The sequence below is a fragment of the Diabrotica virgifera genome, chromosome 5 (assembly GCF_917563875.1).
Source record: "Diabrotica virgifera virgifera chromosome 5, PGI_DIABVI_V3a".
Classification (NCBI taxonomy): domain Eukaryota; kingdom Metazoa; phylum Arthropoda; class Insecta; order Coleoptera; family Chrysomelidae; genus Diabrotica; species Diabrotica virgifera.
Genome location: NC_065447.1, coordinates 158,055,840 through 158,068,124, shown reverse-complemented (window position 1 = coordinate 158,068,124; position 12,285 = coordinate 158,055,840). Strand labels below are relative to the sequence as shown.

General features: G+C 30.9%; 1 protein-coding gene across 3 annotated transcripts in view; it reads right to left on the bottom strand.

Moving 5' to 3' along the window:
• Positions 1-12,032, bottom strand: part of LOC126884532 (zinc finger protein OZF-like) — a 91,742-nt gene extending 79,710 nt beyond the window's left edge. Inside the window, exon 1 of one of the 3 annotated variants that reach the window (XM_050650487.1) lies at positions 11,921-12,032. Coding sequence is in view for 1 of the 3 variants with exons in the window: in XM_050650485.1 (XP_050506442.1) it covers positions 11,667-11,774 (108 nt within the window). In the remaining 2 variants the exon portion in view is untranslated. Of the gene's footprint in view, positions 1-10,796; positions 11,355-11,666; positions 11,842-11,920 lie in introns of those variants that run through there. The other 2 variants (XM_050650485.1, XM_050650486.1) reach the window with 2 other exon arrangements.
• Positions 12,033-12,285: the final 253 nt, after the last annotated feature.

Genomic DNA, 12,285 nt, shown 5'->3' with positions numbered 1-12,285 from the left:
AAAAATTGATAATTGTAAAATTATTGAAGCTAGAAGATTAAGTACGAAAAAAAAAAGAATTCCAATAGAATCACCACATCTAATCAGGAAAGTTCATTAGAAAATAATGCGATCACTACTAAAAATATAGAGGCTGAATATATACCTACAGGTACCATAAGTATCACCTTCTCGGGAACTACTTTACCAAAAAGTATATATATTTGTGGCATAGAACATAGGGTTCTTCCTTATATATTACCGGTTGTTCAATGTTATAATTGTTTAAATTATGGTCACGTAAAAAAAATCTGTAAAAGTAACAAAAGTAAATGCTTAAATTGCGGTTCTTCAGAACATGAGAGGGGGTCCATAATTTGTTTCACTAAATGTATACATTGTGATAGTAATGAGCATAATAGCACAAACAGGAGCTGTCCAGAGTATAAAAGACAAAAAAATATTAGGGAATATATGTCACTAGATAATTTATCATTTTATGAAGCATCAGAAGTCTTTCCTAAAATAAATAAAAACCAAGAATTTGTAAAATACAAACAGGATTTTCCTGCATTAAAAAATATTAGATCTGAAGATAATGAGGTAGCTATTAATCAGAGAAGGGACATACATAACATTGACGTGAGTCGTAAGAAAAGTACATACAGGGAGACAGTAAGTAATAACAAAAAAAGAAAAAATACAGATATAAAACAAACATATGATAAAAAATCCTATCAAGAATGTTTAATAAGTCCAAACGGCAGATTGTATAATACATCTCCAATAATAGGAACAAGTACAAATAATACATATCACGTTTCTGATTCTATAGAAGGATCTAGTAGGGGAATGACTTCTCAGCGACTGGACTCATATCGGATTGATAGGGACCACTCTAATATGTTAGACGATATAATAAATCTAGCAAGAAACCTAGAAGATTCTGATAGATCTCATGTTTTAAGTTTTATGACCCGGCTAAATAATGTTACAAATTTAAATACCTTAAATAAAATAAATGATGACGATGACTCAGAATATTAGTAACTGTAAATTATCAATTTTACAATGGAATTTGCACAGTGTTAATAGTAATAGAGATAGCTTGTTAATTTTTATCAAAGAAATAGACCCGGACATAATTATATTAAATGAAACCTGGCTGAAACCAGATTTTTATTTTACCATTAATAACTATATAATACATAGAGATGATCGTAATGATAATTATGGGGGAATTGCAACTTTAATAAAATCAAAAATTATACATAGCAGAACTAACATAGATAATTCAAGGTCTCATAAAAATTTTCAAGCCATTGGTATTCTCTTAGAAGAATATGATATACAGATTCTGAATGTATATAACCCATCTGGCATTAAGATACAGGAAAATGGTTTTAAAGAGGTACTACATTCTCTTCACCATCCATTCATAATCATGGGAGATCTGAATGGCCATCATCCACTGTGGGGAAGTAATCATTCTGATATAAATGGTAAAATTTTAATAAAAATTATTGAAGAGGAAAATTTAGTAGTGCTTAATGATGGTACACCTACAAGATTGGGTCAACCAGGTCAAAATCCATCCGCAGTGGATCTGACCATTTCGTCTGCTGTATTGGCTATGAATAGTGTATGGGAAGTATATGAGGATACTGGAGGTAGCGATCATTTTCCAACGATTTGCAAAATTAATATAAATCAACAAAATTTAAATAATGTTAGCCAACTAAAAATCTCTAATGAAAGAAATTACAAAAGGGCTAACTGGGGTCAATATTATCAGTATATAGAAAACTCATTAGTAAATAATTGTAGGGATGAGGTAGATTATAAAGAGTTAATTAATATTATTAATGATGCGGCTTCTAAAACTATTCCTTTTTATAAAACTAGAACATCCACTACAAAAAGTAATCCCTGGTGGGATGCAGAGTGTGATGAATTAATATGCTTAAGAAGGAATGCTATCAAGAATTATCAAAGTAATTCAACCATAGAGAATTATATAGAGTATAAAAAAATAAAAGCATATGTCAAAAGGAATTTAAAACGCAAGAAAAAGGATAGTTTTAGAGAATTCTGCTCTTCTATTAACAGGGATACTCCTACTAGTAAAGTTTGGAAAACCGTTAAAAAATTTAAAAATAATCAAAATTCGAGTAATACAAATAAATTACCAAATCCAACTGTAGCATTACAAATATTAGATAATATGTCAATCACTAATATAGATCCTAGCTTTAATATTCTCCCAATCAACAGTAATTACTGAACCATTCTCTATGGCAGAGATACAAAACATTTTAAACATAAAAAAGGATAAAGCCTCTGGTTTAGATCAAATTTCCTACTCAATGATCAAAAATCTTCCTAATATTGCTTTGTCATTACTTTTAAAGTTTTATAATAAACTTTTATTAACAGCGACTATTCCATATCAGTGGAAACAAATATTAATAATACCTATATTAAAACCACTGAAAAATATAGGATTGTGGGAGAATTATAGACCTATTGCATTGTCATCATGTGTGGGAAAAATAATAGAAAATCTTATAAAAAATAGGTTAGAGTGGTTTATAGAGGGCAATAGATTACTGCCTAAATTACAGATAGGTTTTAGAAGAGGAAAAGGAAGTATGGAGGCAGTAAATCTACTAACACATAAAGTATTGGAAGCCTTTAGTAAGAATAAAAAGTTAATTGCAGTATTTTTGGATATCAAAGCAGCTTATGATAATGTTAATATATATTTGATGTATGAAAAACTAATAGAGATGAATATTCCGATTGATTTAGTAAATCTTATTTTTGCATTTTTAAATAATAGGGAAATTTTTATTAAAGATTGTAAGAATAATATAATTGGCCCAAAGGTATCCAATTTAGGTTTAGCGCAAGGATCCCCACTAAGCCCCACATTATTTAACATCTATACCAAAAATATTCACCAAGTTCCATTAGGTAGGGCTCAATTAATTCAATATGCAGATGATATAGTTATGACAATAATAGGAGAAGATCCAAATAAACTAATAACAGAGATAAATGATAATTTAAAAAAGATTCATGCTTGGGTAACTGAGCATAATTTACAAATTTCTATTAATAAATCATCAGCTGTATTGTTCAGAAAAAGGAAAAGTTACAAATATATTCCTTATATTATGTATAATAATAATATAATTCACTGGTCCGAATCAGTTAAATACTTAGGGGCTAATTTAACTGGGTCTTTAAACTGGTCAGAGTTCATTCAGAATACTTGCAATAAATCGGAGAAGGGGCTTAATATAATGAGAGCATTATGTGGAACCTGGTGGGGATCGGATCCTAAGACCCTAATAACCATTTATAAAGGTTTAGTGAGATCACATCTAGACTATGCTGGTAGTATCTTAACACCTGGAAACAAAACGGTTTTAAAAAAATTGGATTCTATACAATTTCAAGCTTTAAGAATTGTTACTGGTTGTATGCGTTCAACTCCTACAAATACATTATTATCTGAATGTGGTGAAATGTCTCTAGAATATAGAAGAAAAATTCTTTCTATGAAAATGTTACTTAAAATTAAAGAACTAAAGGGTAATCCATTAGAGGAAATAATTAATAATATTACAAATTATTGTAAATCAAATATTGGCTATTGGAAATATAGACAATATCCATATTTAATAGAAGCAAACATTAATTCCCAAAATGAAATTATAAATATTAAACAATCAGAAATAAATCCTATTTATGAAATAGAATTAAAATATCTTGTAGAACCAGTCAATATTATATCATCTAAAGTTACCAAAACAGAAATTTATAGTCAACAAAAGTTTTATAATGAATTTTGTGAAAAATATCATACATATACATGGATTTACACTGATGGTTCAGTGGATCCCATATTAAATACTTCAGGTATGGGTGTACATATCCCATCCTTAGAGTATAATTTTTCCGCCAAGTTATTTAGCCATATTCAAATTTGTAATGCTGAAATAATCGCAATAAATAAAGCAGTATCAATTTGCATAGAAAAAAATATTAACAAAGCTATCATTTTTACAGACTCTCAAAGTGCTATCCAGAAAATTAATAACAAAACTTTAAAGGTAGTAAATGGTTGTTCAGGAATGACAAAAAGACTTATATTAGAAGCAAAAAATATTAATTTAGATATTATCATTGCATGGATCCCAGGGCATTCCGGAGTATTAGGAAATATTAAAGCTGATTCACTTGCTAATGTAGGTCGTTGTCTCAATTGTCCAGTAAACATAAAGGTGGAGAAAGATGACTATTTTCCCTTTTTTAAAAAAATGTACTGGGATGAATTTAAAAAAGAGTGGAAGGAATCTTTTAAATATAAAGGTATTTGGTATCAACAGCTACAACCAGTTTTCAAAAATAGTCCTTGGTATCTCAATGTTCCTTACATAGATAGAAGACATATAACAACTATTATCAGAATGCGTACAGGTCACTGCTTGGTTCCAAATCACCTATTTAAAATGGGGATAGTAGAACATCCTTATTGTGAATGTGGTCAATTAGCAGATTTACAACATGTGATTCTTGAATGCCCTATTAATACTGTGCAAAATTTTGATTTATATAATGAATTAGCTAAAAATGGGTGCCCAACACCCATATCCCTTACAACCCTTCTTTATAAACCGCAGTTGGTTCTTATTAAACTTTTAATACATTTTTTGAATATACACAAAATTAAGTTATGAGGAAAGTAAAATATTGAAAGTAAATTAATAACATAAATGAATATATTATAAATAATTTGAAAAATATGTCAAAAGTACACGTGAAAATATAATTCGTATAACCGAATAATATAATCTTTTGTTTCTATATAAACATTCTGTAATCACCTGGGTCTTTCACTATACCTATCTGAGGCAACAACATGGGATTGTGTAATGGTCAGGTGTTGCCCTGTATAAGAGAAGTTTGTGCCTTTGTTGTATTTATTCCATGCCAACTCAAAATTGCCTGTAAATAAGATATAGAAGAATAAGATTGTGTAATGGTCGGCAGTTTCCCAAGAGAGAAAAAAGTTTGTGTCTTGTTATATTTCCCATGCCATCTCAAAATTGCCAGTAAACTCAAAAAAAGTAGAAGAATAAGATTGTGTAATGGTCGGCAGTTGCCCCTGAGAGCAAAGTTTGTGTCTTTGTTGAATTTGTCCCATGCCAACTCAAAATTGCCAGAAACTAAAAAAGAAGTAGAAGAATAAGATTGTGTAGTAGTCGGCAGTTGCCCTCGAGAGAAAAAAGTTTAATGTCGTTGAAAAAAAAGTTAAGTTTTTGTATTTGTCCCATGCCAACTCAAAATTTCTACTAAATCAAAGAAGAAAAAGAAGATTGTGTATTGATAGACAGTTGCCCCCTTAGACAAGGAAAGAGAGGTTGCCCCTAGCGTGAAATTTTTTTTTTATCTTGTCATGTTTGTCCCACACCAACCAAAATTACTAGTTAACTAAAGAAGAAGAAGAAAAAGATGAAGAAGAAGAAGAAACAAATTGTACAATGTACTAACTCCAAATTGTAAGTGAATAAGGGATTTTTCCCTTGTTCCGAGACGATGAGCTGGCCAAATACCCAAGTAGGTGGAGGCCAATAAACTGAAGAAGAAGAAGAAGAATTTTATAAAATATTACTATCACAGTGGCAGTTGTCATACTCCTTTTTGAAGTTATAGAACACTTTGGTACCTCTCAGAGAAAAACCTTCTGCTCCAATGCATTTTCTATATGTTTCAATCTGCCTCCCAAATATTCAGGTTCACATATTGGTGTGATATATTATTTTGAATTTTTCTATGAAGAAATTTGTAAGAACTGTTCTCAATAGATTTTTAGTATTGCCATTGCCACCCTATCAGTTAAATGATGGAAAAGGTTTGTACTGTCTCTTGGAAACAAATAACTAATGCATTATAATGTCTTACCAATTTGTACCATAGTAAAGAAGGGACCTAAATCGAAACACACTAATATTGATAGGACCTTAGTATATCCTTATTTTTTCAATGAAGTGTGTCCCTGACATAAGTGTCAGAGTGACCAATTGACAGTTTTAATAACATTATTATATGAGCCGCTCAGAGGAAAAAAGATATAACTGCATACATCTTAACTTTTGGTAAATGAAAGATTTTGTATGTTAACGAACTAAAAAATCTCTATAAGTAATACTTACTGAGCAAGTTGTGACAGATTCTTGACAAGTGTTTGTTGAAATTTATATGGGATACCGAATGCGCATCATGATTGAATTTCAATGTTCTTTTGTAATTGGAAAAATACCATTCCATCAACAAACTTTTGTGAGTTATACCACATTTTCTGTGAGGGGCTCATATATTATTCAACATTGCATATCTAGACCTCGGAGGTAAACTACACTATTTCAATATGGTGTTGTTTTGAATCATTTTTTACCCACTGTAGTATAATTTAGTATTCTTTTGTCATTGTTTATTTTATTGATTAATTGTTTTGTCATTCAAATTAATTCTACTGTCGTTTTATGTGAATAAAAGCCTAATTTTGTAAAAGGCATTTTTACTACAATTTTATTCACATAAATATACCAAATATACAATGGAGAAGTACTTTAGACCTGATAAACTAGAGGCTGATCCAAACTCCCAAACTGCCGCCAAAGAATTTAAACACTGGTACGAAACATTTAAGAATTTTTTGGAAAGCAATAAATCTACAGACAAATCGCTAGAAGATAAAGACAAGTACATGCTTTTAATCAATTTTGTCTCACATTCAGTATATGATTACATAAGCGAAGCAAAAACATACATTTCTGCTATCAAAATTTTGGAAGAATTGTATATTAAACCTACAAATGAGATTTACGCAAGACATATTCTAGCTACAAGAAAACAACAAGTAAACGAATCTATAGATCAGTATGCACAACAGTTAAAGCTTTTGGCTAAAAATTGTAATTTTAAAGCAGTTTCTTCAGAAGAAAATAAAAATGACTATATTCGTGATGCTTTTATTAATGGTCTCGTTCAATCTAATATACGTCAAAGATTACTAGAGTTTAGTTCTTTATCTTTGGACGAAGCATTATCTAAATCTAGCTCTTTAGAAGATTCTCAAAAACAATCTGATACATATAATGCAGCATTAAATAATATAGCATCTTGTAGTCATCCAAATTCAGAACAAACTACTTTAGCTTCTGTTCAAACAAAACCTGGTCAGACTTGTTATTTTTGTGGACATCCAAGACATCCTCGATCTGTATGTCCAGCAAGGGATGCGATTTGCCAAAACTGTCATAAAATTGGACATTGGTTTAAAATGTGCATGCAATCAAAGAAAAGTCAAACGAGATCAACGTATGCATCTACAATGGTAATCGCTTCTTCAATGGAAACACCTCAATCGCTTTCAAAATGTATAGCCAAAGTAACAGTTAACCAAATTGATGCCAATGCTTTAATAGACACTGGAAGCTCAGATACTTTTTTAGATCATGAATTCGCTATTGAAAATAAGCTTAAAATTTTTCAAGTACAAGGGGTCCAAGTTTCTATGGCATCTATGTCATTCTCAGCTAATATTCAAGGCTATTGTTTAATAAACATTCAGATTGATAAAGAAAAATATGATCAAACAAAAGTTTTAGTTTTATCCAATCTTTGTACAGATGTGATTTTGGGTCAAGATATTATGAAACAACATGAAAGCTTAGAAGTTAAATTTGGAGGACCAAGAAGACCTCTTAAGATATGCTGTCTTACTGAAGCTGAAATTAAGCCACCTTCGTTGTTTGCCAATTTAACAGAAAATTGTCACCCTATTGCTACTAAATCTCGCAGGTATTCACAGGAAGATGAAGAATTTATTAAACAAGAAATAAAATGTCTCCTTAAAGAAGAAATTATTGAAGAAAGTAAATCACCTTGGAGGGCCCAAGTGTTGGTAACTAAAAACGAAAATCATAAACGTCGGATGGTAGTTGATTACTCTCAAACAATAAATAGATTCACATTACTTGATATTTATCCGTTGCCGAATATTGATTCACTGGTGTCTAAGATAGCAAAATATAAAATTTTTAGCTCAATTGATTTAAAATACGCATATCATCAAATACCAATTTACGAATCTGACAAACCATTTACAGCTTTCGAGGCAAGTGGAGGCCTTTACCAATTCCGTCGTATTCCTTTTGGGGTTACCAATGGAGTATCATGTTTTCAGAGAGCCATTGATTCTATCATAAAAAAAGAAAATCTACAAGGTGTTTACGCTTATTTAGATGATGTAACAGTTGGTGGTGAGGATCAAGATAGACATGATTTAAATTTACAGAATTTTTTAAATGCTGTTAAAAAATATGGGTTAACTTTAAATCAAAATAAATGTCACTACAATCAAAAAATTATAAATATTTTGGGATATACAATAGAAAACTCTACAATGAAACCTGATCCAGACAGATTGAAGCCTCTACTAAATTTACCAGTTCCGAATGATTCTAAAAGTCTTCAGAGGGCACTTGGAATGTTTTCACATTACTCAAAATGGGTTAATAATTTTTCAGCAAAAATTAGAGGTCTTATAGATTGCAAGAAATTTCCATTAGGTCCGGACTTGGTATTTGCCTTTGAGGAGTTGAGAACTGATGTAGCTAATGCACTTCTATGGACAATTGATGAAAAAGAAATTCTCATTGTTGAAACTGATGCTTCTGAATTTGCTATTGCTGCCACTCTGAGTCAATCTGGAAGACCCGTTGCTTTTTTCTCACGTACCCTTACAGATTCTAAACGAAAACATTCTGCAATTGAAAAAGAAGCATATGCTTGCGTTGAAGCATTGAAAAAGTGGAGACACTATCTTTTAGGAAGACAATTCAAACTAATCACAGATCAAAAATCAGTTTCGTTCATGTTTAATACAAACCATACAAGTAAAATCAAAAATGAAAAAATTTTGCGTTGGCGTTTGGAGCTTTCTTGTTTTAAATATGATATTATCTATCGTCCAGGAAAGGCTAATGATGCAGCTGATGCACTATCAAGAATATGCAATAATATAAATAATACAAGCAAGTTATATCAATTACATTCCGATTTATCGCATCCTGGGATTACTCGTATGCACCATTTTGTAAAAATTCGAAATTTACCTTATTCTTTAGATGAAATTAAACACGTAATTACCTCTTGTCCAATCTGTGCAGAAATTAAACCCAGATTTTATAAGAAAGAAGATGATACACATTTAATTAAATCAACAGCTCCATTCGAAAGATTGAACATTGACTTTAAAGGTCCAATACCCAGTTGTTCTAGAAATTCTTATATGCTTACAATCATTGATGAATTTTCAAGATTTCCATGCTCAGATACATCCAGTCAGACAGTAATTGAATGTTTGAATCAAATGTTTTGTTTATATGGAATGCCGGCATATATACATTCTGACAGGGGAACTAGCTTTACTTCACAAGAATTTATTAATTATCTACACTCTAAAGGAATATCTTCAAGTAGAACAACACCATATAACCCTGGAGGAAATGGTCAAGTCGAAAGATACAATGGAATTATATGGAAAGCAGTGAATCTAGCATTGAAAACCAAAAATTTAGACATCACTAAATGGGAGACTGTTCTACCAGATGCTCTGCACTCTATAAGAAGTTTACTGTGTACAGCAACCAATTGTACACCTCATGAACGTTTGTTTACGTATCAGCGAAGATCAACTAGCGGAACTTCTATTCCATCATGGCTTAAAGATTCAGACAAAGTATTACTAAGAAAATTTGTACGAAAAAGTAAGTTTGATCCTTTAGTTGAAGAGGTTGATCTTTTAGAAGCCAATTCAGATTACGCCTTAATACAGTATCCAAACGGAAAGAAAAGTACAGGTTCAACGAAGCATTTAGCTCCTAGAGGTGACCTGAAATTATTGAATCAAGATAATGATGAAGATGAAAATGAAAGTCCAAATAATACACTAGAGAATTGCACAACTGAATCAATACCAGAGGACATAGAAAATTTATCTATTCAAGAACCGAATCAAGTACCTGATGATAATCATGAACCAAGATTGGAAAATTCAGATTTTCAATCTAGCCGTAAATCAGCTAGAACTAAAAATAAACCACGATATTTGCAAGATTTTGTTCAAAAATAGGGCCGGGTGAATGTAGTATAATTTAGTATTCTTTTGTCATTGTTTATTTTATTGATTAATTGTTTTGTCATTCAAATTAATTCTACTGTCGTTTTATGTGAATAAAAGCCTAATTTTGTAAAAGGTATTTTTACTACACCCACTTATTTTATTAGTTGGATTATACAAATGGATTATATTTATATTATCATTAAAATAAAATATGGTTTTATAGTATCATTGTCTTTCGAACAATTATGGGATATATCAGATTTATTTATAGGATATATCAGATTTTTATGACATTCAAAGTGCTCTACTTCACAGTTGCTTCAAATGACACAGTGTAGTTTACCTATGAGGTCCAGATATATGAGAGCCAATTGTGGGGCAATCAATATTAAAGAAACATCTTCCTTGTGAATTTTGAGCAGAGTACAGTTGCAATGGTAGTAGTGTTTGTACATATTTTTTGTAATACATTATTCAATGCCTGGAAAGTCAGTTAGTTTTTAACAGAAAGGTTCCAGTGGGACCATTTTAAAGTTGCTGTAAGTCTATGTGCCTCTAACTCTTTCTACAGCTGATTTACATTTCTTACCAGGTAAAATTAAAATGCACATATCACCTTTTAGGTATTTAATGGCGCTATTTTTCAAGCAAGGAAGCTGGCTTTTAGATGGATTGGCCCATTTTGGTCTGTTCATTTTTTTTTTCATGGAAATCATTTCAGGAAATTTGTTCATGGAAATCCAAATTTCCATCTAGATTTTGTCTTCGATATTGTGCAGTAATTCCTCAACAATTATGTCCTCAAACAGTACTGTGCTGGAGCTTGATGTAACAGCAGTTTTCTGTTTTGGATAAACCACTCAGTCCTGATGTTGTCAGTGCTATTTTAGAAAATTGACACTTTTTCTTGCCATACTGTTTATTACCATAATTGGATTGAACTTCCAAAAACTTTAAAATTTGTCTGCATGTCTCTCTGATGAGGATACAATAGTCCTTACCATAATTTTGGCACTGAGACAATGTGATTAATTTTAATTGTAAAGAAGAGAGTCCATATATAAACATGTGTACTGTCAACACTTCAAAATACAAAACTGCATATCAAACTACCAAAATACACTGACTGAAATATTCTAAAACGAACACTGAGACTAAGAATAGCACAGATACTCCAGACTCCAGAGATTGTATATCTATGACCGCTAGATTATATCTACGATACCTTTGGTAATATCTGCCGCAGTTATAAACGAAATGTCTGAAAGAAACGTAAATGCCAGACCATGGCCTCCAAACCCAGAAAAAACATTAAAAAAACACCAGCTGAGAAAACATATATTCCACACAGTTATTTTCAATTCTTGACATTGTGGATTCATTAGTTTTCAGTGCATTTAAATTTTATCACATTATGTAGTTGTTATATTTTTATACTTGTCCAATAGGAATGGCATGTAAGTAATGGAGAGAAAAATGCAATTACCTGTATAGCAGAACAAGACATTAACATGTTAGCAACACAAGCTTCAAATAAAGGCTTTAAATTTGCTTTTTCTAAAAGGCAAGTCCTACAAATTTTATTAAATTTCATTTTTAAAAAATTATTTTTTTCAATAACCTATGTTTTGTTTACAAAATTTGACATTTTCAAATCTAAAATAAACACAAACACTATTCTCTTCTTCTTTTTTCTTAATTAGGGTCAACTCTTTATTCTTCTTCTATTTAGCAGTTTACCTTAAAGCAGTGCTTCCAAAAATTTTTTTAGATCGGGGCCCCTTTTAACAAAGAAATTAATTGTTGACTCCCTTGTCTTACCATACCCAATTTAGTTTGATTTCTTTGTACCCAGTTCATTCACCATTAAATAATACGTCCGAATCAGTGATATGGGAGAGAGGGGATACGACATAAGGAATGATTTTGTATTTACTAGATGGGACCACTTGATTTGACAGTTTTGTGCTACATCCAATATGGCGACGGGCAGGTTTTTATACGTTGTATATGGAATACGTTATTAATTAGTTATTAAAATTATTAATTATGTATATATTCATATAATATAATATAATTTTATAGTTATACATTTTATATAGAGC